At 42.0% G+C, this 27958-nt stretch overlaps 1 protein-coding gene across 2 annotated transcripts; it reads left to right on the top strand.

Moving 5' to 3' along the window:
- Positions 1–1013: 1013 nt before the first annotated feature.
- On the top strand, positions 1014–27486 carry ankrd45 (ankyrin repeat domain 45). Of its 2 annotated transcripts, none has more exons than XM_078561511.1 (7): positions 1014–1348; positions 1868–1929; positions 3362–3681; positions 14098–14265; positions 16272–16366; positions 16490–16628; positions 25063–27486. In XM_078561511.1, the coding sequence occupies exons 3-7, from the start codon at positions 3378–3380 to the stop codon at positions 25101–25103; spliced, it is 747 nt and encodes a 248-aa protein (XP_078417637.1). In that variant the 5' UTR covers positions 1014–1348; positions 1868–1929; positions 3362–3377; the 3' UTR covers positions 25104–27486. The 2 variants fall into 2 exon arrangements, with proteins under 2 accessions (XP_078417637.1, XP_078417638.1); XM_078561512.1 differs by having other exon boundaries at positions 1017–1348; positions 25426–27486.
- Positions 27487–27958: the final 472 nt, after the last annotated feature.

The raw sequence follows: 27958 nt of genomic DNA, 5'->3' as shown, positions 1-27958 counted from the left end.
TTACGTCCTTCCTGTAATGTGGTGACCAGAACTGCACACAATACTCCAGTTGTGGCCTCACCAATGTTTTATACAATTCCAACATTATATCCTTACTTTTATATTCAGTGTAATAATTCTGCGATTCTGTGGAAGAAGGATTGCTTTCCTTATCTCACAGAAACCCAAATCAACCCTAACTTTGATTTCTTGTGCATCCCTACCATTTTACCATTTGGTGACATGTTGTGCATTCAAACCACACATATGCTCTCCCTGACCATTCCCGCCTCACTGACTCTTTTTCACACCCGCCCCTCCTTAAAACCCAACTCTGAGCAAACTATTGCTCATCCATACCCTCCACGATTATCCACTTTTGGCTCTGCCTCCTTTCTTTCATTTCCTGAGATAGTGCCTCGGTGAACATCTAGACGTCTTTTTTCTACATTAAAAGTGCTAAATAAACACAAGTTGTACGATATTTTATTATTTTTTTAAATGTTGCCTTCTGCTTTACACTCCTGCTGACACCCAGGCGGGTGAATTGCCCTCATCGTAAACAGACACAATGGAGTGTTAGCAGAACAACAGTTAGAAAATAAGAGAAAAGCAAAATACTGCGGATGATGGAAATCTGAAACAAAAACAAAAATAGCTGGAAAAACTCAGCAGGTCTGACAGCATCTGCGGAGAGGAATACAGTTAACGTTTCGAATCCATATGACTCTTCATCAGAACTAAGGAAATATAGAAATGAGGTGAAATATAAGCTGGTTGAGGGGGATGGGACAGGTAGAAAATAAGAGAAACGACATTACAATGACCTGAGAGAGACTAAATTAAATGCACACATTGATATATATTTTTCAGATTGAATGAATGGAGATGGCGGTAAACTGTAATGGAACAGCTTAAAAAAAGGGGACAGAATTATTATTCCCAGTGTAAAAGATATTTATAGTATCTAATATATTAGATATCAATATCGATATTTAATATATTGCTACAATCATTTCACCTTGGTTTTTATGAAACCAGTCTTAACTTCAACACGTCCTTCTCTTCCCCCTCGCCATGTTATTTCCCCTAATAATCCTTATGTTTTCTTTCCAGGAAGACAGGAGTCACACAGCGGAACCATTTAGCGGGTTCGAAGCTCTTTCCGGACTTGCATTGGCGTCACACCAGCTTCCAGGCGCGGGGAATCTTTATCGGCGTTGCACAGAGGCGCCGGTTGCCGGGGAGACGGCTGAGGCTTATCCCTGGGGGCTGCTCATTTGGAGGACAAGACATAGGAAAGGGAGCACTAGAGTTAGTGAAACATCCATGTGAAAGAGAACAGAAACCAGCGTTAAATGCGCGACAAGTAAAGAGTTTAGGCTTACTTTGATTTTATAAATCGGATGGTGTCAGTATCCTTTGGTGGAGGAGCATGGGTCTCTAAGAGAATGAAGTTTGGAGAAGTTTCCTTATGTTGAGGTTTTGTGGGCGTGCAGTGCCTTACCACAAGATGTAACCGAGTCAGGGCCGCATTGGCATCTTTGGTGGGGGTGGGGTGGGGGGGTGGAAGCACTTGCAATTAAGTGGCGCCTTTGATGACCTCTGGAGGTCCCAAAGCGCTTCACAGCCAATGAAGTGTAATCAATGGCCCAGATTTTGCGGTCAGTGGCGATTGCGCTCAGTGCTGATCTCAAAGGAAGCTGTCCGCAAAGATCTAGTGAGCTCTGTGGCATGACTATCTAAATAGAAACAATGTGCAGGGTTACGGGTAAAAGGCAGGAGATTGGTACTAAGTTAAAATGCTCAGAGAGCCGGTGCAGACACGATGGGCCAGATGGCCACCTCCCACACCGTAATAATTCTGTGATTCTGTGTTTTACCCCAGTTCCGATGGTAGCTAAGTCTGGCGCCAAGTCCAGGAGTGTCTTTGACTTCAGCAGCAAGCAGGTAAGCAGCCAATCAAGTATTCACATGCAGGAAGTTAAAAATACTTAATATTTTTCAATTTTAGTTTAAATTTGCAGTTAGTGAAATCAATTATTATGTGTATTGACGAAAAAAGAGATATGCTGCTGAAGCTTTTCATCTAAGTTATGATTGGTTTGCTTCAGCTGGTAACACTCTCGCCTCTCAGTTGGTAAACTGTGGGTTTAAATTCTACATGGGGGCAGGCTTGGGCATAAAAGTTTAGACTGACATTCCAGTGCAGGACTGAGGGAATGCTGCACTGTCTTTCAAATGAGGAGTTAAACTAAGGCTCTATCTGCCTTCTCAGGTAAAAGATCCTACAGATCCTAATCTTCGTACCCTGGCCAATATTTATCCCTCAATCAACACCACAAAAATAGATTATCCAATCATTATCACATTGCTGTTTGTGGGAGTGTGCTGTATACTAATTGGCAGTCACATTTCCCACATTATTATGTTGGCTACACTTCAAAAGTACCTCATTGGCTGTAAAGTGCCTTTGGGCATTCTGAGATCATGAAAGGCACTATATCACTGCAAGTTATCCTTTCTTTAAGATAGAATCTAAACTAAACTTTAAAAATTATAAAAATAGGAATTTATCATTATGGAGAAATTTGACATTTCACAAATATAAAATTAGCTTTTTGGGACCAGTGTTCATCGATTAAATACCCAGTTATGCCTGATTCAACAAGATATAACTTTTTCAAGGAATTTTACAGCAAGCCTAACACTAAAAGTGGAACTTCTTGTCAATTCATAAGATGTCCCATTGATTGCAGCCTGGGGTGTCTCAACAGCACACCCTCTGAAGAAGCGTAAAATCACTGACAACTTCTTCTGGATTTCCATGTTATTCTGCTCGTGTGTGAACTCAAGATGTTACTGTCATTCTTAGAGGAGGAGTGACACTAGACACTGAGTTTTGCTGTCATTACCACCACAACATCCATGCCAACGTTGTTATGTAGGAAACGCAGAAGCCAATTTCTGCAAGGCCAGGTCCCACAAACAACACTGTGATAATCTGTTTTAGTTCAGGGATAACAATTGGCCGGAACACTGGGGAGAACACCCCTACTTGTCTACAAAATAATGCCACAGGATCTTTTACATCCACCCGACAGGTAAGGTAGAGCCTCGGTTGAAGTTTCATCTGAAAGACGGCACCTCTGACAGTACTCCGTACTATACTGGAGTGTCAGCTTAGATTTTGTGCTGAAGTCTTTGAAGTGGGACTTGACCCCACAACCTTCTGACACTGAGAGGGGAGTGCTATCACTGATAGATAGATGGATAAATATCAGAAATTGTCACAATTGGGCTGATTGGTTTCCTTCAGTGATGTAAATGCTGATTAACAAATTTACATTTTAATAAGTGTTTTTTTGTCATTATTGTTAAGTAAAAAAAAATTGAACATGGATCTAGATGGTGAAAAGGAAGTAACAGAGCCTGACAATGATGATACAGCAGACAATGAAGATCTTGAGATAGAAAATGAGAACAACTTTCTTACCAGTGTGCTCACAGGAGATATTGAGAACCTACGCAAGTGTTTTGAACTCATAGATGATCCAAACCACGAAATAGCAAATGGTTGGCTAAATATACATGATGACTTCAGCAGAAATGCCCTCTTTGCAGCCTCTATGCTGGGTCATCAGCAAGTTATTACTGAGTTGGTGACACGAGGAGCAGACGTGAACGAAAAAACCAGTAGAGGTACTTGTCTGCATTGGTTTCTCCACATTGGTAGTTGCTGTAAGGTTCTTTTGAAATAATGCCCTGTTTGGTTAAATTACAGCCTAATTAGGTTGCCAAACATTGTATGTATTAAGAATTTTTACACAATAATGCTACATACATACAGTCCCTATATAAATTAAAAGAAGTTGTCATCCAGTGAGAATATAGAGGAAATTTACAGACTCTTGAGAAATATGAGCCAGTCCAGAAGAAGAATTTAAACTGGGATCTGTCGATTTTTGTTTTAATTCATCTTGTACTGTATCACAGAATTGTTACGTTGTAGAAAGTGGCCATTTGGCACATCATGTCTGCACTGGCCCTCTGAGCATTTTAACAGTGCCAATCTCCCGCCTTTTCCCCGTAACCCTGCACATTGTTTTTATTTAGATAATCGTCCAATGCCCTCTCCAGTGCCTCAGTTGAACCTACCTCTGCCACACTTCCAGGCAGTGCATTCCAAACTCTAACTACTTGTGTGAAAAAATTTTGTCTCACCTCACATTTGTTTCATTTGCAAAGCAGTTTAAAACTATGCCCTCTGGTTCTCGATCTGTTTACAAGCAGGAACAGTTCCTCTTTATCTACTCTGTTCAGACCCCTCAGGATTTTGAGAATGTCTATCAAGTCTCCTCTTAGCCTCCTCCTCTCCAAGGAAAACAGTCCCAACTTCTCCAGTCTTTCCTCATAACTGAAGTGTCTTATCCCTGGAACCATTCTCATAAACTTCTTCTGCACTCTCTCCATTGCGTTCAAATCCTTCCTATAGTGTGGCGCCCAGAACAGTACACGAAACTCCAGCTGAGGTCGAACCCAGTGTCTTATGTAAGTTCATCATAACATCCCTGCTCTCGTACTCTATGCCCCTGTTAATGAAGCCTAGAATACTGTATGCTTTCGTAACAGCTCTCTCTACCTGTCCTGCAACTTTTAATGACTTATGTACATATACACCCAGGTCTCTCTCTTCCTGCACACCCTTTAGAATAGTATCCTTTATTTCATACTGTCTCTCCATGTTCTTTGTACCGAAGTGTAACACCTCACAATTCTCCGCATTGAACTTCATCCGCCATCTACTTGCCCATTCCACCACTGTGTCAATGTCCTTTTGAAGCTCTACACTGTCCTCCTCACAGTTTACAATTCTTCCAAGTTTTGTGTCATCCACAGACTTTGAAATTGTCCCCTGCACACCAAGATCTGGATCATTTATATATATCAGAGGAGAAGCAAGGATCACAGTACTGAACCCTGGGGAACTCCACTACAAACCTTCTTCCAGCCCAAAAAACATCCATTAACCAATACTGTTTCCTATTCCTCAGCCAATTTTGTATCCACATTGCTACTGTCCTTTTTATTCCATGACCTATAACTTTCCTCACAAAGTCTATTGTGTGGCACTGTATCGAATGCCGTTCGGAAATCCATATACACCACATCAATGGCATTGCCCTCATCAACCATCTCTCGTAACTCTTCAAAAAACTCCAGCAAGCTAGTTAGACACAATTTTCCTTCAACAAATCCATGCTGACTTTTCCGAATCAATACACGTTTTTCCATGTGACTTAATTCTATCCCAAATAATTGTTTCTAGAAGTTTCCCCGCCAGTGAAGTTAAACTGACTGGTCTGTAATTGCAAGGCAGATCTTTACAACCTTTTTTGAACAAGGGCGTAATGTTTACAACTCTCCAATCCACTGGCACCTACCTCGAATCCAGGCAACATTGAAAGATTATTGCCAGTGCCTCTGCAATTTCCATTCTCACTTCCTTCAATATTCTTGGATGCACCTCATCCAGTCCCAGTGCCTTATCAGCTTTAACTACCGACAGCTTATCCAATACCACCTCCTTATTAATTTTAAATTCTTCTAGTGACTGAGTTTCCTCCTCTGTCACCATGGCCTGGGCAGCATCTGCCTCATAGGTAAATTCAGATGCAAAATATTCACTTAACACCTCAGTCATGCCTCTTGCCTCTGTGTAAATCGCCTTTTTGTTCCCTAATAGACCCTACTCCTCCTTTTACCACCTGTTTTCTATTGCTGTGCTTATAGAATACTTTGGGATTTCCTTTTATGTCAGCTGTCAGTCTTTTTTCATAATCCCTCTTTGCATCTCATATTTGCTTTCTCGTATCCTTTCTGAACCTTCTGTATTCTCAATTGTATTTGCTACCTGACACCTGTCGTAAGCACATTTTTTCTTCTTTAATTTAATTTCTATCTCCCTTGTCATCCAGGGAGCCCTGGATTTGTTTGTCCTGCCCTTCCCTTTTGAGGAAACATACCTTGACTGTGCTCAAACCATCTCCTCTTTGAAGGTAGCCCATTTTTCAACGACTGTTTTTCCTGCCAGCCTTTCGTTGCAGTCTATCCGGCCCAGCTCCGTTCTTGCCCCATTGAAGTCCGCTGTCTTTGAGTTGATTATTCTTACTCTGGATTGACCAATGTCATTTTCCACCGTCATCCGCCATGATACAATGGTCACTGTCCCCTAAATGTTCCCCCACTGTCACTTGATCTACTTGGCCCACCTTTTCCCAAGAGCTAGGTCTAGCAGTGCCTCCTTTCTTGTTGGACTGGACACATGCTGCTGTAGGAAATTCTCCTGAACACAATCTAGGAAACTTGTCCCTCACTGCCCCCTATACTACCACTATCCCAGGCTATAAAGTCCCCCATTTTAATTTCCTTGCAGATTTGTTCCCCTACATCCTTCCCACTAGCTGGTGGTCTGTATATTACATTGAGCAATGTAATTGCACCCTTCTTACTCCTTAGCTGTAGCCAAATCGATTCTGTCCTTGAATCCTCTGACACATCCTCTTTCTTCAGTACTGCAATACTCTCCTTAACAAAAAGCGCCACCCCTCCTCCTTTCTTCCCTTTCCTACCTTTTCTGAACACCTTGTAACCAGGAATATTTAACACCCAGATCTGCCCTTCCTGAAGCCAGGTCTCTGTTATTGCCATAACATCATAATCTCACAAGACAATCTGTGCCTGTAACTCCCCAATTTTATTAACTATACTCTGTGCATTCACATCATGCAGTGTAACCCTGATTTAGACTTCATTACTTGCTCCCTTACTCCAACTCCATCTATTAGCTTGCTATTCTCTATTTTAGTGCTATCTGCCTCTCCCAGCATTCCGTGCATCCTGGTATTACTTTCTAATACTCTCTCCTGGTTCCCACACCCTTGCTGAGTTAGTGTAAACCCTCCCCAACAGCATTAGCAAAATGACCCACAAGGAACTCAATTCCGGCTCTGTTCAGATGCAACCAGTCTGGCTTGTACGGGTGCCATCTCCCCCAGAACCAGTCCCAGTGTCCCAGGAATCTAAAGCTCTCCCTCCTGCATCATCTTTCCAGCCAGCATTCATCTGTCTTATCTTCCTGTTTCTGTACTCACTTGCTCATAGCACTGGGAGTAATCCAGAGATTACTAATTTAAAGGTCCTGTTTGCTAATTTTCTACATAGCTCCCTAAATTCTGATCGCAGGACCACATCCCCCTTCCTACCTATGTCGTTAGTACCAATGTGGACCACGACCTCTGGCTGTTCGCCCTCGCCCACAAGAATGTCCTGCAGCCGTTCTGTGACATCCTTGACCCTAGTACCAGGGAGGCAACAAACCATCCTGGAGTCATGTTGATAGCCACAGAAACGCCTGTCTGCTCCCCTAACTAAAGAACCCCCTATCAGTACTGCCCTTCCGCTCTTCTCCCTTCCCCTCCTGTACAGCTGGGCCACCCGTGGTGCCACGGGCTTGGCTCTTGCTGCAATCCTCCAAGGATCCATTGCCCTCATCTATATCCAGAATGGAAAACCGGTTAGTGAGCAGGACCTCTGGGGACTCCTGCACTACCTGCCAGTTTCTCTTGGACTCCCTGGTGGTTACCCATTCCCTATCTGTCTCCTTGCCCCTAAGTTGCAGTGTGACCACCTCTCTGAACGTGCTATCCATGTAGTTCTCTGCTTCACAGATGCACCTCAGCGATTCTTGTCTGGGTCACAAGAACTGTCCACGACTCCCCACATGCCACAGAACGGGCATTCCGCTTGTAGAAAGCCTAGAGGAGTATAGAAAGTACAGGGGTGACGTAAAAATGGAAATTAGGAAAGCAAAGAGAGGATACGAAAAGATATTGGCAGATAAAATCAAGAAAAATCCTAAAATAACAAAAACAGAAAATGCTTTAAAAACTCAGCAGGTCTAACAGTATCTGTGGAGAGAAAAACACAGTTAACATTTCAAGTCCTTATGACTCTTCAGAGCTAAAGATAAGTAAAAATGTAATGAAATTTATACTGTTTAAGGGGGGTGGAGCAGGTGAAGCTGGATAGAAGGCCGGTGATAGGTGGAGGCAAAGGAGAGATTGCCAGAGATGTCATGGACAAAAGGACAAAGGGTGTTAATGATATTGGTACTGACTAAAGGAGGTGCTGATGTGGCATTAAGGTCAGAAAGCAGAATATGATAATAGCAGGACAAGAGTAAGCACTCTGGAAAGAACAACATGAACAAGTGACAGATGGCCCTTGTCGGGGGTTGGGTGGGGGGCGGGGACGGTGGTGGGAAAAAAGATTGAAAATAGGATAAAAAGTGGGGATAAAACAATGAATAAAAATGAAAATAAATTTTAAAAAATAAGTAAATAAAAAATTAGAAAATGAAAATGAATATGGAAAAAGGGGATAAAAAGGAGGATGAGGATGGAGGAGAGAGTTCATGGTCTGAAGTTGTTGAACTCAATGTTAAATCCGGAAGGCTGTAACGTGCCTAATCGGAAGATGAGGTGCTGTTCCTGCAGTTTGCATTGGGCTTCACTGGAACTTTTCAGCAGGCCAAGGACGGACATGTGAGCATGAGAGCAGGATGGGGTGTTGAAATGGCAAACGACAGGAAGGTCTGGGTCATGCTTGCGGACAGACCGCAGATGTTCCACAAAGCGGTCACCCAGTCCGCGTTTGGTCTCTCCAATGTGGAGACCACTGCATTGGGAGCAGCGAATGCAGAAGACCAAATTGAAGGAGGTGCAAGTGAAGCGCTGCTTCACCTGAAAGGAGTGTTTGGGCCCTTGGAGAGTGAGGAGGGAGGAGGTAGAGGGGCAGGTGTTGCACCTTCTGCGATTGCATTCGCCGCCTTCGTCTCTGTGCTTACCTCTTTAGGCAGGAGTCCTCCCCCCGTTTTACAGACTCTTTCACCCGCCTCCAGTATTCTCCCTCCACCTGGACCCCTCCCCCTGGCCTCTTACTCGCTCTTGATCTTTTCATTGAGAACTGTCGGCATGACATCAGCCGTCTCAATTTCTTTACTCCTCTCACTCACTCTAACCTGTCTCCTTCTGAACCTGCCACACTCCATTCCATCAGGTCCAACCCTGACTTTGTTATCAAACCTGCTGACAAGGGTGGTGCTGTTGTTGTCTGGCGTGCTGACCTCTGCCTCGCAGAGGCTGAGCGCCAACTCTCAGACACTTCCTCCTACCTCCCCCTGGGCCATGACCCCACCACCGAATATCAAGCCATTGTTTCCAGGACTTGTCACTGACCTCATCTCCTCTGGAGATCTTCCCTCCACATCTTCCAACCTCATACTCTCCGAACCCCAGACAGCCCGCTTCTACCTCCTACCCAAAATCCACAAACAGGACTGTCGCAGTAGACTGATCGTGTAAGCCTGTTCCTGCCCCAGGGAACTCATTTCTTCCTATCTTGACTCCGTTCTTTCTCCCCTTGTCCAGTCTCTTCCCACTTACATCCACGATTCCTCTGATGCCCTACGTCATATCAACAATTTTCAGTTCCCTGGCCCTAACCGCCACCTCTTCACCATGGACACCCAATCCTCTACACATCCATCCCCCACCAGGATGATCTGAGGGCTCTCAGCTTCTTCCTTGAACAGAGGCCCAAACAATCCCCATCCACCACCACACTCCTCCTCCTGGCTGAATTTGTTCTCTCGCTGAACAATTTCTCCTTTAACCTGTCTCACTTCCTCCAAATAAAAGGTGTGGCTATGGGTACCCACATGGGCCCCAGTTATGCCTGTCTACGCGGATGGAAGTATGTGGAACATTGCTTGTTCCAGTCCCACTCAGGCCCCCTCCAACAACTCTTTTTTTGGTTCATCGATGACTGTTTTGGTGCCACTTCATGCTCTTGTCTGGACCTGGAAAAATTTCAGTTTTGCTTCCAATTTCCACCCCTCCATCACCTTTACATGGTCCATCTCCGACACTTCCCTTCCCTTCATTGACCTCTCTGTCTCAATTTCTGGTGATAGACTGTCCACCAATATTCACTACAAGCCCACCGACTCCCACAGCTACCTTGACTACAGCTCCTCACACCCTGTTTCCTGTAAGGACTCGATGCCATTCTCTCAGTTCCTTCGTGTCCGTTGCATCTGTTCCGATGATGCCACTTTCCAAAACGGTCCCTCTGACATGTCTTCCTTCCTCATTAACCGAGGTTTCCCACCGACTGTGGTTGACAGGGCCCTCAACCGTGTCCAACCCATCTCCCGAGCCTCTGCTCTCACACCTTCCTCCCCCTCCCAGAACTGTGATAGGGTCCCCCTTGTCCTCACTTTTCACCCCACCAGCCTCCACATTCAAAGGCTCATCCTCCACCATTTCTGCCAACTCCAGCATTATGCCACCACCAAACACATCTTCCCTTCAAATCCCCCGTCGGCATTCCGTAGGACTGTTCCCTCCGGGACACCCTGGTCCACTCCTGCATCACCCCCAACACCTCATCCCCCTCCCACTGCACCTTCTCATGCAATCGCAGAAGGTGCAACACCTGCCCCTTTACCTCCTCCCTCCTCACCGTCCAAGGGCCCAAACACTCCTTTCAGGTGAAGCAGCACTTCGCTTGCACCTCCTTCCATTTGGCCTACTGTATTCGCTGCTCCCAATGCGGTCTCCTCTACATTGGAGAGACCAAACGCAGACTGGGTGACCGCTTTACGGAATACCTTCAGTCTGTCCGCAAGCATAACCCAGGCCTTCCTGTCGCTTGCCATTTCAATACACCATCCTGCTCTCATGCCCACATGTCCGTCCTTGGCCTGCTGCAATGTTCCAGTGAAGCCCAACACAAACTGCAGGAACAGCACCTTATCTTCCAATTAGGCACTTTACAGCCTTCCGGGCTTAACATTGAGTTCAACAACTTCAGACCATGAACTCTCTCCTCCATCTTCACCCCCCTTTTTAGCCCCTTTTTTCAATATTCATTTTAATTTTTATTTTTTATTGACATTTTTATTATTTTTTTATTTTCATTTTTATTCATTGTTTTATCCCCACCTTTTATCCTATTTTCAATCTTTTTTCCCACTACCGTCCCCTCCCCCCACCCAACCTCCACAAGGGCCATCTATCACTTGTTCATGTTTTTTTCAGAGTGCTTACCCTTTTCCTGCTATTATCATATTCTTCTTACTGATCTTAATGCCACCATCAGCACCTCCTTCAGCCAGTATCGCTATCATTAACACCCCTTTGTCCTTTTGTCCATGACATCTCTGGCAATCTCTCCTTTGCCTCCACCTATCACCGGCCCTCTATCCAGCTTCACCTGCTCCACCCTCCTTAAACATATAAATTTCATTACATTTTTACTCCTGTTTAGCTCTGAAGAAGAGTCATAAGGACTCGAAACATTAACTTTCTTTTTCTCTCCACAGATACTGTTAGACCTGCTGATTTTTCCCAGCATTTTCTGTTTTTGTTTCAGATTTCCAGCATCCGCAGTATTTTGCTTTTAGCGAAAATCCCAAGATGTTTTACGAGTATATGGAGAGCAAGAGAATAACTAAGGGAACTATCAGAGATGTACATGGCAACTTGTGGGTTGATGCAGAAGATGTGGGTAGGGTTCTCAGTGAGTACTTTGTCTCTGACTTTGCTAAGGAGAAGGATGATGCAGACATTCTAGTCCAAGGGGCAGAGTGTGAAAAATTAGATGCAATGAGCATAATGAGAGAGGAAGTACTGGAGGGACGGCATCCTTGAAGGTGGATAAATCACTAGGACTGGATGGATTGTATCCCAGGATGTTAAAGAAGTCAGGGAGGAAATAGCGGATGCTCTGAGGGTCATTTTCCAATCCTCACGAGATACAGGCAAGGTACCAGAGGATTGGAGGTCTGCGAACGTTGTACCAATACTTAAAAAGGGTGTGAGGGATAGGCCAGAAAATTATAGGCCGGTCAGTCTGACTTCGGTGGTGGGCAAATTATTGGAAACAATTCTGAGCGACAGGATAAACTGTCACTTAGAAAGGCAAGGATTAATCAAGGATAGTCAGCATGGTCTTGTTAAGGGAAGATTGTGTCTTACTAACTTAATAAAATTTTTTGAGGAAGTAACAAGGAGTATTAATGAGGGTAGTGGAATGGATGTTGTCTACATGGATTTCAGTAAGGCATTTGACAAGGACCCACATGACAGACTGGTCAAGAAAGTGAGATCTCATGGGATACAGGGGAAGGTGGCAGGTTGGATCCAGAATTGGCTCAGTGACAGGAAACAAAGGGTAATGGTTGATGGATGTTTTTTGTGAATGGAAAACAGTTTCCAGTGGTGTTCCACAGGGCTCAGCGTTGGGGCCCTTGCTGTTTGTTGTATATATTAATGATTTAGACTTAAATGTGGGAGGCACAATTGGGAAATTTGCAGATGACACAAAAATTAGCCGTGTAGTTGATAGTGAAGAGGATAGCTGTCGGCTCCAGAATGATATCAATGGTTTGGTTGAATGGGTGGAAAAGTGGCAAATGGAATTCAATCCTGAGGAGTGTGAGGTAATGCATTTGGGGAGGGCAAACAAAGCAAGGAATACTCGATAAATGGGAAGTTATTGAGAGGGGTTGAGGAAGTGAGAGACCTTGGAGTCCATGTCCACAGGTCCCTGAAGGTGGTAGGATAGGTGGATAAGGTGGTAAAGAAAGCATATGAAATGTTTTCCATTATTGGGCAAGGTATTAAATGCAAAAGTAGGGATGTAATGATGGAACTGTATAAAACGCTGGTTAGGCCACAGCTGGAATTTTGTGTACAGTTCTGGTCACCACATTACGGGAAGGACATCATTGCTCTAGAGAGAGTGCAGAGGAGATTTACAAGAATGTTGCCAGGGTTTGAAAATTGCAGTTATGAGGAGAGATTGAATAGGCTAGGGTTGTTTTCCTTAGAACAGAGGGAGCTAAGGGGTGACCTAATTAAGGTGTACAAAATTGAGGGGCTTAGATAGGGTAGACAGGAAAGACTTGTTTCCCCTATCTGAGGGATCACTTACCATGGGGCATAGATTTAAGGTGATTGTTAGAAGGATTAAAGGGGACATGAGGAAACATTTCTTCACCCAGAGGGTGGTGGGCATCTGGAATTCACTGCCTAAGTTGGTGGTTGAGGCTGAAGTGCTTAACTCATTTAAAAGGTACCTGGATCTGTGTCTGGTGCTATAACCTGCAAGGCTACAGGCCAGGTGCTGGAAAATGGGATTAAAATAAGCGGCTAGTTTATTTTTTCTCTTTTTGGCTGGCGCAGACACAATGGGCTGAATGGCCTCTTTCTACCCTGTAACTTTTCTATGGTTCTGTATAAAGGCTATGATAAAGACAGAATGAGCACTAAAGGAATAGAGTATAAAAATAGCGTTGTTGCAACTGTACAAGGCATTGGTGAGACTGCACCTGGAGTACTGTGCACAGTTTTGTTCCCCTTACTTGAGGAAGGATGTAGTTGCAATGGAGGCGGTTCAGAGGAGGTTCACTAGATTGATTCCAGAGATGCGGGGCTTGTCTTATGAGGAGAGATTGAGCAGTTTAGGCCTATACTCGCTAGAGTTTAGAAGGATGAGAGGAGATCTAATTGAGGTATGTAAGATGCTAAAGGGGATAGACAAAGTAGACGTGGAGTGGATGTTTCCCCTTCTGGGGCATTCTAGAACGAGAGGCCATAGTTTTAGGCTAATGGGTGGTAGATTTAAATCAGAGATGAGGAGGAATCACTTTTCTCAAAGGGTCATGAATCTGTGGAATTCACTACCTCAGAGTGCAGTGGATGCCGGGACGCTGAATAAATTTAAGGAGGAGATAGACAGATTTTTAATTAGTAACGGGTTGAAAGGTTATGGGGAGAGGGCGGGAAATTGAAGTTGAGGCCAAAATGAGATCAGCCATGATCGTATTGAATGGCGAGGCAGGCTCCTCCTGCTCCTAGTTCTTATGTTATGTTCTTAACACATCATCATATGTTGTTCACCTGCGACACTGATTAATTGCCTAGACTCCTGCCTGTCATATGCCCTTATGTTTACAGTAACAAATAGTGTTTTGTTTCCTGTTCATAGGGTACACTCCCTTACATTGTGCCGCTGCCTGGGGTAAGCTGGAGAGCCTAAAAACTTTGGTGGACCTTGGCGCTAATGTTGAAGAAGCCAACTTTAGAGGAGAAAAGGCACGAGACATAGCTAATCGATATTCAAAGAGTGACTGCGTAGAGTTTCTAGATTGGGCAGGTGAGAAATTAGCACACTGTTTCATCATCTGAGATTAATAATCCTTGTGCAATACATAGAGTGCTGAGCAAATATACATTTATTAAAATTGGGTGGATCTCACTCAATAATATGTACAAAGTATATCACTTCAAAATGATTCTTCCCTATTTATGTTCCTAGTTTCAATGTTATATGATACTGTCAGTCCATAGACAATATTAAATTTAATAATTATTCAAGTTAATTTTATAGTTTATCTTACTTATAGTTCCACGGGCTGACATTGGAACAACAGAATTGTCTTACAAAGCCTGTTTTCAATTGATAAATTAAACTAGTATTATAAATAGATTATACCATATATGACAAATCTCTAATAACTCTGGCAGAATGCATCTCATTTGTAAGAATGTTTTCTTCCCTAGTGAACTCAATGAGTTTATCAAATAAGTAGCAAAGCCAAATAGACCAGAAAAATTCGAAGATTAGTTGAGCCTGAGTCAGAGGCTCTTAGTGAGAAGAAAATCAGGGGGCCAACCATGTTCACTATCCAGTAATCCCTGCAGGAGATGCATGCGTATAGATGTTTGGTCAAACTGTGATGCTGCAAAAACATGACACTCACTGCCAAATGATTTGAGCCAAGTGTTGAGAATTGCTTGTACCTCCAGAACTATATCCCAGTATGGTCTTAAGTAAAAATGGGCAGGAGAGATTTGAGAAAAGAAAAAGAATATTTTATGGTTTTGTGTTAAAAGTGGGGAAATTTGGATGTCCATACAACAGTATTTCATCATGATACAAAATTTGAATCTTTGAAGAGCTTCAGGAAATTTTATAAGTAAGCAGTAAACTGCACCAAGATCACACATCTTATTTAATTGGATCTGAATTTGTACATAAATCTTGGAATAACAAAGTTTTTCCTACCCTGTGTGTTTCAAACCCTGTCTACCTCCTGTTTTTCCAACTCAAAATAGTTGTGATGCCCATATTTCATTGCCTGCATTCTTCCCTCCCAGATCAAAGGCAACCTAAGAGGTTTTTTCTCTCTGTCTCACTTATACTAGTATCCCCTTCTCACCACACAAGCTAAGATGATGGATTACGAGACTTCTCCCAGTGTTTGATATTGACTTCTGGTTAGATATGACTAATATTCCTATCTCACCCCCCACCCTGCCTTTAATAACTGCCGCTTCTTACCACCTCCACAGTACTTTTCACTTGGGAATGTGGTCACCTTGGGATATCATATGCATTAACCTGCTACTTTATGATTCCATACACATCCACACTGTTCCCTGGCATAAATTGTCACATCACAATTTTTATTCGCTCATGGGATGTGGGCATCGCTGGCTAGGCCAGCATTTATTGTCCATCCCTACTTGCCCTTGAGAAGATGCTGGTAAGCTGTCTTCTTGAACCGCTTCAGTCCATGTGGTGAAGGTAAATCCACAGTGCTGTTAGGGAGGGAGTTCCAAGATTTTGACAGTGAAGGAACGGCGATATATTTCCAAGCCAGGATGGTGAGTAGCTTGGAGGGGAACTTCCAGGTGGTGGTGTTCTCATCTGTCTGCTGTCCTTGACCTTCGAGATGGTAGTGGTCGTGGGTTTGGAAGGTGTTGTCTAAGGAGGCTTGATGAGTTCCTGCAGTACATCTTGTAGATGGTATACACTGCAGCTACTGTGCGTCAATGGTGGAGGGAGTGAATGTTTGTGGATGGAGTGTCAATCAAGCGGGCTGCTTTGTCCCGGATGGTGTCAAGCTTCTTGAGTGTTGTTGGAGCTGTACTGATATAGGCAAGTGGAGAGTATTCCATCACACTCCTGACTTGTGTCTTGTAGATGGTGGACAGGATTTGGAGAGTCAGGAGGTAAGTTACTTGCTTAGGATTCCCAGCTTCTGACGTGCTCTTGTAGCCACCATATTGACAGTACAACAGCACTCAAGTCACTTAGGTTAACGAAAATATTGCAAGAGGAATAATATATTTTTATTTTGCACTTTTTAACTGCAGAGGGCAAACTGATTTTGGAGTTGTATATTAATAATATTCAGGAAATTGTTGCTGATTTCGAAAAAACACAGGGCAAGCTGGCCAAGCATGATAAGGTAAACTCCATCATTCTTGGGTTGAAAGGGGAGCACTGCATTCTCTGTCTGTTTCTTTGTTGTGTAGTGAGTGAAGGAATGTCCATTGGGTTCTTGCATTCAGGAGTTTTTGTCATCTTGTAGGCTGCCTTTACAAATGCCTGCCGTGCAAAATCTGAATGGCTGAATTCGGCACAGAATGTTTCCATACAGGAATTTGAGGAGCAAAAGAAACAGTTGGAGGTGACTCTGGAACCAATCATGGCCAAACTAAAAATACCATGTGAGTACAAACACAAATTCACTGTGAAATCCTTGGGGCAGAATCTTCTGCCTGTCGGGCGGGCCAGTCGGGAGTGGACGCGGAGCCAATCGCCACCTGCGATCGGCTGCACGCCGTCATTTTACGCGGGCGGATCAATTAAGGCCCACCCAGCGTGACGCGCGCCTGGTAGCGCTCAGTGCTACCTGTGTGGGCGGGGGGGAGGAGGGAAAGTCGGGGCCTGCGCTCTTTCGCGCATGCGCGTGAAACAGCACAGAAATCTCCGAGGCGTGGAGCTGCCTCGGAGATAAAGTTCATATTTAAACTTTGAAATAAAGAGAGAAACAAATTATTCAGACATGTGCCAGTGTCACATGAGCTGGGACATGTTTATGAAGTGAGCACAATTTATATTATTAATTTAACAAAACCTTCATGAAATCTCATCCCGCCCGTGGATGAGTATTCATGAAAAACGCGAAGGCCGCTTGGGCTCTTCGCCTGCCCATCAACTTCAAGGTTGAACGGGCAGCATTTAGAATTAGTTTATTAATGGCCTTAATAGGCCTTTGACAGATCGACGGGCGCACAGCCGCCTCTGGCGCATGCCTGCCAAACGGAAGATCGGAATGACGCCCAACGTCACCATGCGTCATTTTACGCGTCGGCATGTGGGGCCCGCCCCCCGCATGCCGATGAGAAAATTCTGCCCTTGATGTTTGTAGATTTTATTCCTCCACTATGGTTAAACTTTGTGACCAGTATAAAAGCAAAGGTAATGAAGTAAGTTCAGGAATAAACAAACACAGATTTGATCGGGATGACTTTGCCAGGTTTCCATATTTACATACATATGAAATAGGAGTAGGCGTAGGCCATTCAGCCCCTTGAGCCTCCTTCGCCACTCAATAAGATCATGGCTGATCTGTTTATGTTTTGAGTTCTACATTCCCATCTACTCCCGATAACCTTAAATTCTTGTTTGGCAAGGGAATCAATCTCCATCTGTCTTAAAAATATTTAGTGACACCGCCTCCACTGCCTTCTGAGGCAGAGAGTTCCAAAGTCACAAAACCCTCAGAAAAAAATTCATCTCATCTCTGTCCTCTAAGGGTGACCTCTAATTTTAAAACAGTGCCCCCTATTTCTCTACCCACAAGAGGAAACATCCTTTCCACGTCCGCCTTGTTAAGAACATTCGGGATCAAATATACTTCAATCAAGTCACCCCTCACTCTTCTAACCTCCAATGGAAACAGGCCCAGCCTGTCCAACCTATTCATGTAAGACAACCTGCTCATTCCAGGTATCAATCTAGTAAACCTCCTCTGAGCTGCCTCCAACGCATTTAAGTCCTTCCTTAAATAAGACGACCAAAACTGTACACACACTATTCGAGATGTGGCCTCACCAATGCCCTGTATAATTGAAGCATACCATCCTTACTTTTATAAAAGCAAAAAACTGCGGATGCTGGAAATCCAAAACAAAAATAAAAATACCTGGAAAAACTCAGCAGGTCTGACAGCATCTACAGAGGAACACAGTTAATGTTTCGAGTCTGTAGTTCAACAGAACTAAGGAAAAATAGAAAAGAGGTGAAATATAAGCTGGTTTAAGGAGGGGGGGGTGGAACAGGTAGAGCTGGATAGAGGGCCAGTGATAGGTGGAGATAACCAAAAGATGTCATCGACAAAAGAACAAAGAGGTGTTGAAGCTGGTGATATTATCTAAGGAATGTGATAATAAAGGTACAGATAGCCCATGGGGGTGGGGTGGGGGGAAGGGATCGAAATAGGCTAAAAGGCAGAAATAAAACAATGGATGGAAATACATTTAAAAATGATGGAAATAGGTAGGAAAAGAAAAATCTATATAAATTATTGGAAAAATAAGACTGAGGTTGGAAGCTGTGGAAGGAAGATCCCCAGAGGAAATGAGGTCAGTAACAGTCCTGGAAACAATGTCTTGATGTTCAGTGGTGGGGTCATGGTCCAGGGGGAGGTAGGAGGAAGTGTCCGGCCCATCTCCCACGCATCCGCCTTCACACCTTCCTCTCCTTCCCAAGGTCCCCCTTGTCCTCACTTATCACCCCACCAGCCTCCGCATTCAAAGGATCATCCTCCGCCATTTCCGCCAACTCCAGCATGATGCCACCACCAAACACATCTTCCCTTCATCCCCCCGGCGGCATTCCGCAGGGATCGTTCCCTCCACGACACCCTGGTCCACTCCTCCATCACCCCTACACCTCAACTCCCTCCCATGGCACCTTCCCATGCAACTGCAGAAGGTGCAACACCTGCCCCTTTACTTCCCCTCTCCTCACCGTCCAAGGGCCCAAACACTCCTTTCAAGTGAAGCAGCATTTCACTTGCACTTCCCTCAATTTAATCTACTGCATTCGTTGCTCCCATTGCGGTTTCCTCTACATTGGAGAGACCAAACACAGACTGGGTGACCACTTTGCGGAACACCTTCGGTCTGTCCGCAAGCATGACCCAGATCTCCCTGTCGCTTTCCATTTCAACACTCCACCCTGCTCTCATGCCCACATGTCCGTCCTTGGCCTGCTGCATTGTTCCAGTGAAGCTCAATGCAAACTGGAGGAACAGCACCTCATCATCAGACTAGGCACTTTACAGCCTTCCGGACTGAGTATTGAGTTCAACAATTTTAGATCATGAACTCTCTCCTCCATCCCCACCGCCTTTCCGATCCCCCCCCTTTTTCTAATAATTTATATAGATTTTTCTTTTCCCACCTGTTTCCATTATTTTTAAATGTATTTCCATCCATTGTTTTATCTCTACCTTTTAGCCTATTTCGATCCCTTCCTCCCACCCCACCCCCACTAGGGCTATCTGTACCTTGCTCGTCCTGCTTTCTACTCTTAATGTCACCTATTAGCACATTCCTTAGATAATATCACCACCACTTTGTCCTTTTGTCTATGACATCTTTTGGCTATCTCCACCTATCACTGGCCCTCTATCCAGCTCTACCTGTCCCACCCCTCCTTATATTTCACCTCTTTTCTATTTTTCCTTAGTTCTGTTGAAGAGTCATACGGACTTGAAACGTTAACTGTGTTCCTCTCCGCAGATGCTGTCAGACCTGCTGAGTTTTTCCAGGTATTTTTATCCTTTTATGTTCAATTTCCTCTCATAATGAAGGATAGCATTCAATTAGCCTTCTTGATTACATGCTGTACCTGCGTACTAACTTTTTCTGACTCATGCATGAGAATACCTAGATCCTTCTGCAGTCATTCTCCGTTTAAGTAATACTCTGCTTTTTTTATTCTTCCTGCTAAAGTCAACAACTTCACATTTTCCCACGTTACACTCCATCTGCCAGACTTTGCCCACTCTCTCAACTTATCTGTCTGCAAACTCCTTATGTTTTCTACACAGATGTGTCATCTGCAAATCCTGCCCATAAGACAAAGACCCATTTATGCATACTGTTTTCTGCCAGCCAGCCAATCCTCTATCCAGGCTAAAATGTTACCCCCTACATATGAGCTTTTATTTTCTGCAATAACCTTTGATGTGGCACCTTCTCAAAAGCTCTGGAAATCCAAGTACAGCATGTCTGCAGACTCCCTTTTATCCACCGCGCATGTTACTCCTTCAAAGAACTTTAATAAATTGGTTAAACATGATTTCCCTTTCACAAAACCATGTTGACTTTTCCCGATTACCTTGTGTTTTTCTAAGTATCCAACTATAACCTCTAAAGATTGACTCTAACACCTCCATGACAGACGTCAAGCTAACTGGCGTATAGGTTCCTGTTTTCTGCCTCGCTCCCTTCTTGAATAGAGGAGTTATATTTGCGACTTTCCAATCTGATGGAAGCTTTCCAGAATCTACCGAATTTTGGAAAATTAACACTAACGCATCTACTACCTCATTAGCCACCTCTTTTAAGACCTTAGGATGCAGTCCATCTGGACCCAGAGACTTATCAGCCCACAGCTCCATCAGTTTGCTCAGTACTGCTTCCCTAGTGATTGTAATTTCACCAAGTTCCTCTCTCCCCTCCACCTCCTGATTTACAGCAATTATGGAAATGTTTTTTATATCCTCTATAGTGAAGATAGAAGCAAAATATTTAATTATTTTATCCACCATTTCCTTATTATCAACTATTAACTCCTCATTCTCACTCTCAAGAGGACAAACACTCACTTTACCCACTCTTTTACTGTTTAAATACCTGTAGAAACTCTTGGTATCCATTTTTATATTTCTAGCTAGCTTCCTCCCATATTGTAATTTCTTTCTCCTGATTAACCTTTTAGTCATTCTCTGCCACTCTTTAAATTTTGACCAATCATCTGACCTGCCACTCATCTTTGCGCAGTTATATGCTTTTTCCTTCAGTCTGATGCTTTCCTTAACTTCTTTAGTTAACCACAGATGGTGGGTCGTCCCTTTAGAATTTTTCATTATAGTAGGAATATACTTATTCTGAGTAATCTGTAAAACCCCTTTGAATGTCTGCCACTGCTTCTCTATTGATCTATTCCCTAGCCTAGTATCCCAGTTAACAACAGCTAGTTCAGCTTTCATGCCCACATAGTTGCCCTTATTTAAGTTTAAAATACTAATCTTAGACCCATTCTTCTCCCTTTCATACTGGATGTAAAATTCAATCATATTGTGGTCACTGCTACCTAGGGATGCCATTGCCCTGAGGTCATTAATTAATACTGTCACAATACCAAGTCCAATATAACATGCTCTCTGGTTGGTTCCAGAACGTGCTGCTCTAATAACTATCTCAAAAACATTCTATGAGCTGCTCATCCAGGCTACTACTGCCAATCTGATTTTTCCAGTTAACTTGTAGATCAAAGTCACCCATAATTATTGCTGTTCCTTTATCACAAGCACCCGCTGGTGACTTCTTTCCTCTACTATTCCTCATCTCCACCCAGACCAATTCTACATCCTGATCTCCTGAACCAAGGTCATCTCTAACTATTGCAGAAATGCCATCCTTCATCAACAGTGCTACCTCTCCACTTTCACCTAACTTCCTATTCTTCTTGAATATAATATACTCTCAACATTCAGGACCCAAACCTTGTCATCCTGATCTCGGTGTTATCCAGGAGCTCCCACATGCTACAACCTTGACACTTCACCTGCTCTGCCATCCTTAATGTGTTTTAAATAATTACTTAATTATACTATTCACCTATTTATGTTGTTTTATTTATTTTATTAACTTTACCACCAATTTTAATACTATTTTAAATCTTAGGCATAGAATAGACCTTAACCATTCACCAGATACTCACAAAACAGCTAGCTCCTTTCCTTGTAGTAGAACAAAAACCAATTCCTACAGGGTGAGAAAGAAATAAAAAGGAAACAAACACCTCCCTCCCCCCCTTCACCGAACTCCCCCACTCACCAAGCTCTAAATCTTCACTCATTTTCTTCAGCTGCACTCCATTTGCCTTAGCTGCACTAAAGAGGCCTGTATTTCTAGCCATCTGAACCGGGGCTAGAGTAACCAGATTCAAATAGTTAGCTAATTAACTACTCAGCTCTCGCAGCAGAGAGTGAGTTTACCCTATCTAAGCTGCAAAAAAAAACTTTGCCTGCTTGCACAGTACTTTCCAATCGTTGCTAATTACAGACTAGATTAGATTTTAAGACAAAATTTAAGAACAAATTTTAAACACCCACTCACCAAACTTCAAGTCTGCACTAGGTTTCCTCAGCTGCACTCCGTTTCCAGCTATATTTTAAAACTTTATCAGTGGTACATAAGTGCCAAACCAGGATAGCAATGTAAAACATTCTGTGTCAGCTGGTGTGGCGATGCAGCATTCTGTAACATTATCAGGAGGGGGAAAAAAAGCCATTCAGATTTTTGTGCGAACCTTTGCATTCACTAATGTCAGCCACCCCACACCTTTTTAATTTCTAGACTTTAAAATTTTTATCTCCAGAAATGAAGGCTGGAGGAGCTTTTAAATTTCATTCCAAATATTCACAAGGTCACGAAAGAGGCCTGGATAAGCAAAACCACTTAACCCATTCTGTTTCATTCTTTTTAAATACCTAACCATTTATTATATAGCTTTTTCTTTGATGAATTCCAAGACCTAGACTCTACCTCACTTCTTGGCATCCTGTTCCATCTTTTGCGTAAAGAAATACTTTTTACCACCTTAATATAAGCCGACATCAGGAGAAATCCAGCATCAGGAGAAATCCCAACATTTTTGGGTCCCGTGGTGCTGGGTTACATTACAATGGGGACTCCTCACAGTTTTGACTTACTTCTTCTAACAACTACCCTATCTTAACAACTAAACCAATTACAAGTCCTTATCCATATCTTATCCTTAGGTTGCAAAGAAATCTTTAATGTCGTAATTTATCAGACAATTTGGAATTTTAATTATACAGTGTCATCTTGCTTCTCCTGTCAATCTGTAATGTTACCTTTCAAACAATTTTGTGATTGGTCAAGCAAGAGCTATCCTTGCTGATACTGTCTGGTCATTTATTAGATTATTTTCAAACTATATTCTTCCATTTCCGTATTAACTATCTTTAAGAACTAAATGTATTGAAAGACATTGTTCTCAGAATGTTTATTGGGAACTACAGCATTGATTCATTCCTCAAAAAAAGGAATTAGGATTGAAAATTATACAAATTATTTGCATCTATATGATACCTTTTGTGCTTGCAAGATGTCTCAAAGCATTTTTGAAGTGTGTCACTATTGTAATGTAGGCAAACACAGCAACCAGTTTGTACACTGCAAGGTCCCAGGAACAGCAGTGAGATAAATGATCAGTTAAGTTGTTTTTGACATTATTGCTTGAGGAAGGAGTGTTGGTCAGGACATGTATTGGAGTAAATACAGATGGAGGTAATGAAATACTTAACAGAATACAATTGGGTTCTGTGCTGTTTGTGACTAATGAAAGCAACTAGCCTTGGTTTGGCTTAATAGACAAATACTGGAGAATTGAAACAGAATTACCTGGAAAAACTCAGCAGGTCTGGCAGCATCGGTGGAGAAGAAAAGAGTCGACGTTTCGGGTCCACACGACCCTTCAACAGAACTGTTCTGTTGAAGGGTCGTGTGGACCCGAAACGTCGACTCTTTTCTTCTCCACCGATGCTGCCAGACCTGCTGAGTTTTTCCAGGTAATTCTGTTTTTGTTTTGGATTTCCAGCATCCGCAGTAGTTTTTTGTTTTTAAACACTGGAAAATTGTCTGACTACCTTTTTCTTGCGGTGGGGGTGGTTGTGAAGAGGGTCAGGGAGAAATTTCATAGAACTTTACCTCAGAAAATTAAATAAATTGGGTATCATTCATTGTGTAATAATTTGTATGATCTTTGGTAGGCTTGTTTTTTTTTTGTTCTTATTCCATACTTTATGTTTTTAACTACACGTGTTTACCCTTAGCAACACAGTTGAAACCAGTCTTTTTTTTGTAGTTTATTTTAAACAAGGCAACTAATCAGAATAATTCATTTTAAAAAGCTACTTCACTCTATTTTAGATCTTCAGCTGGAGCAATTCAAAATGGTTCCAGAGAAATATATTAGCAAACTGGAAAATGGTTGGTGGGAGATTCTCAAATGTTTTAATAGAAGTGTTATATTGATTTACAGCTGAATTTGATAAAAATACGCTGAATGTTTTTCAGATTTTTCTCCCCCTTGCAAGGTACTATCATAAGCTGATGCGAGGCTGCATGGACAGTTTAAGTTTTTCAGGTTACCTGAACGGACAGTTCCTTTTAGCCATTGGAGAACTGCTGTATACTTATAACACAGTTGTGGTTAAAAGACCTATATCCATTCTGGGCTGTAAAATTAAGAGTGTAGATTTAACTGATTTTCCTAGGCTGTTAGAATTCTCTTTACCGCCTGTTGAAAACAGCCTACTGAAAACTTTGATTTAAACATTTTGTGTTAGTGCAGTTTATCTGAGAACTAAAGTGTTTTAAAAGACAATAGATCAATCAAAGCTATTTCTATTACAATACAGGTCAGAGAAATGTCACTCTTTCTAAATGTACTTTGACATCTTTGTGCTAAGAACTGTGCTAAAGCCAAACCAGAAATGTGATTATGTCTTAGACAAAGTTCATGTAGTTATGATTATAGTTTTCTGTTAGTACCAGCTAGTGGGTATATTTTGTGTTTTTAGTACATAAAATTAAAGTTTGGTGAAGGTCTAAAGTTATTATAAAGAAAACACATTTGGGAGGGATGTGGTGAAATATTTACATTGTTAACTGTTTAGTGCAGTTACAGGTTAAGGAATGCTGTGGTATAAGCTAGTTCCTTACAACATACAATCAGATGGAATGAAAAATGAATGATGCTGATCATTGTCTTTTCTTTTATAAAGCCCCACCCTCAAAATCCTAACATAATCATATAACATAATCTTTACAGTTGGCTTAACACTACAATCAAAATTGAAGATTTCGGAGTAACTGGATATTAGAAATCTTCTCTTTTTCAATTTGTGCTACTCTACTTTTTCATTGTTATTCTCAATGCATTTGATTAGATTATTTTTCATTGTGGGGACTGTAAAAGTATGCATTATTTAAATTAGTGAGTTAGTCGTGAATGTTAACAATGTTTATCAGTTGTATCATCTTGCTGTATTGTGCTTTAGGCCACTGATTGGAAGTAGCCTTTGTGTTTACGTTCACATGTGACATTTAAGTTCCACTCCAGTGACATGAAATGAGCAGTCCACTCCAGCTGTGACCAGAAATCCCTGTTCATAGGAGTAGGATCTCTTCACAGAGTGCCTGTCTCCAGCCAGCAACTTCAGAATATAAAGCAGGGAACCAGGGTGAATGGGAGGACTGAGACACCAATGGATTATAATGGATAGCTTGCTAAGTAACAATTGGGATTATGATTCAATGAAATATGCTTTCCCCAATAACATATAATAGAAATACCATATTGATGTTATTTCTCCTGTTTCTGCTTGTAAAGAGGGAGTATGTCAGAAAACCTTTTTAACAAAATAACTATCATGAACATTTAACAGAGCACAATCATCAGGAAAAAGTTTTTGGTAAATCCTCTGTTTTCAGCAGAAGAGAAACAGGAACAGCAAGATAAGCTGTAACGACATAGCATTACACAATTAACATAATAAGCATTTGGTAAACTTTTGTCATTTGCTTACCAATATTTTTCATGAAGACATGCCTCTTTAATGTCCTTTCTTTTTGCTGTTTATAATTTTTGATTTTTGGAGAATACAATTTATTTTCTGTTATAGAATTAAAACTAATTCTTTTTTGGAAATATAGAAAATGTATATTTGATACATTGAGGTGGTAATAGACAGAAGTGTTCGGACAATGTTACAACAGAAAAATCCTTCAAAACATTCCTAAATGCATTTTACTTTTTAAAGTTTCTAATATATTGTGTTTAGCTTTTCAAATTGCTATGTTTTAATTTTCACATGGGCAGTGACTTTTTTCTTTTTGGCTCCTGTGTTGTGGAGCAGGACACACTGTGCTTAGGAAGGGTTGTACTGTATGAGGGCTAAAATGTGATGACCGAAGGGACGGGTTTTACTGAAAAATAATGCATTCTGTTTGGCACAATACTGCTGTATGCATTATATCAATAGTAATGGATACCCAGGAGTGACCTAAAAGGCAGTAATCTGAACAAACAGCTTGACTAATGTCATAAGCACAACTAGTAAGCTAACCATACCCTCAGATACTGATGGGGAATGAAATTTGGCCCATCCTGATGCATCCACCTAAAACAACCCAACATCCCTCTGCTGCACCTATCATAAATAATTTAATTTTTACCTCATCTTCCTGTTCAGAAGTCTTTTTCAAGTATTGATCACTCTCCACGAAGAACCTCCTGATATCAGTCATAAGGTAACCTTTTACTTATTTGAACTCATGTTCCCTTGTTCTAGTCAGCATTTAAAGTGAAATAGTATTCCCAATTAACCTTTCCCATACCATTTACTACATTACATACCTCATAAGATCACTTCTCAAACACCTCCTGTCCTGGCTGAAAAGCTCACATCTCTCTAGTCAATGGGGGCTCTGGGGACCAGCCTTTTGGCTCTTGTCTACACTGCCTCCAATGCCTAGATGTCTTCCTCATTATTCAGCCATCTGAACTTGTCGCAGTATTCAAGGTGTGGTCTGACCAAAGCACTGTACAGTTTGAACACAATTTCTTCTGACTTGCATTTTGCTGTTTCACCAATCTAATTCAGTGTTTTGTTGATTATGTTGCTTATTGTTCTGCATTGATTAGACATGTAGAGAATTGAGTTTAATAAGATGCCAGTCTCTTTCAATTTCATCCTTAGCTATTTCAGGAACTGTGCGTGTTGCCCATATATATGCAATATATGCAGTAGCTTTTACACATATATGCATAGGATTATAACAAAAACAAAAATAGCTGGAAAAACTCAGGTCTGACAGTATTCCTCTCCGCAGATGCTGTCAGACCTGCTGAGTTTTTCCAGCTATTTTTGTTTTTGTTTCGGATTTCCAGCATCCGCAGTATTTTGCTTTTATCTTATTTGCATGGGATTATAACAAAGTCACTCCAGGGCATCTATTATTATACTACATTTTTTTCTCCCTCTCCTATGTTTGCCAGTAGTGGCTCCCATATGGAAACTGGTTACCATTACAGTCTGCGTCATTAATGGATGAAGATGTTAACACTAAAGGATTAACAATTGGTTCCCATTAACAATGGCTTGTACAGCTTGTTGGTAACAGATGTTTACTAATACCATTGGTGTATCTTGAAGCTATTACAAAAAATAAATATGGAGAAGTGGCAGAAAAAGCATTCTGATGTCTAATTTTGTTTTCAGATAATGCAAGGCTGGGAAGAAAAAAATGTAACATTTTAAGACTGTATTGGTAAATACAGATGCAACATCCCAGTGATAGGATTACACGATAAATCAGTCTACTGACTTCTGAGATAACTGAAACTTTCCACCTGAAAACCTACCATGAGTGAGATTATACAACTGATTACATTTAAGTATCCATACATGAGTCAACCATAATTATGTCACAGCTTTCTGTGACTTGCCATTTTTTGGGACCGATTTTGTAGCCACCGGTGAATGAATGCTGCTCGCCTTTTATTACACTTGTCCATGGCCATAGACTTTCTATGGGATTTTGCACTTGAAGTTCCAATCAGCCAGCTATCATAAAAGCACTGTGCCCTCTACAGGGCATCTGGACATGTGTGAACAAAGCAACAACTGTGTATCTGCTTAACCAATCAGATTGAAAAAACATTC

Source organism: Cetorhinus maximus, chromosome 17 (assembly GCF_964194155.1).
Source record: "Cetorhinus maximus chromosome 17, sCetMax3.hap1.1, whole genome shotgun sequence".
Taxonomy (NCBI): Eukaryota; Metazoa; Chordata; class Chondrichthyes; order Lamniformes; family Cetorhinidae; genus Cetorhinus; species Cetorhinus maximus.
The sequence above is the reverse complement of the archived record's forward strand: the minus strand, read 5'-3'. Positions and strand labels throughout refer to the sequence as shown.

Excerpts from the sequence above, each read along its gene's own strand:
- ankrd45 (XM_078561511.1), top strand. The coding sequence starts at position 3,378 with ATGGATCTAGATGGTGAAAAGGAAGTAACAGAGCCTGACAATGATGAT. Across the intron at positions 3,682-14,097 it reads GAACGAAAAAACCAGTAGAG|GGTACACTCCCTTACATTGT; the intron begins GTACTTGTCTGC and ends TCCTGTTCATAG. Across the intron at positions 14,266-16,271 it reads AGAGTTTCTAGATTGGGCAG|AGGGCAAACTGATTTTGGAG; the intron begins GTGAGAAATTAG and ends TTTTAACTGCAG.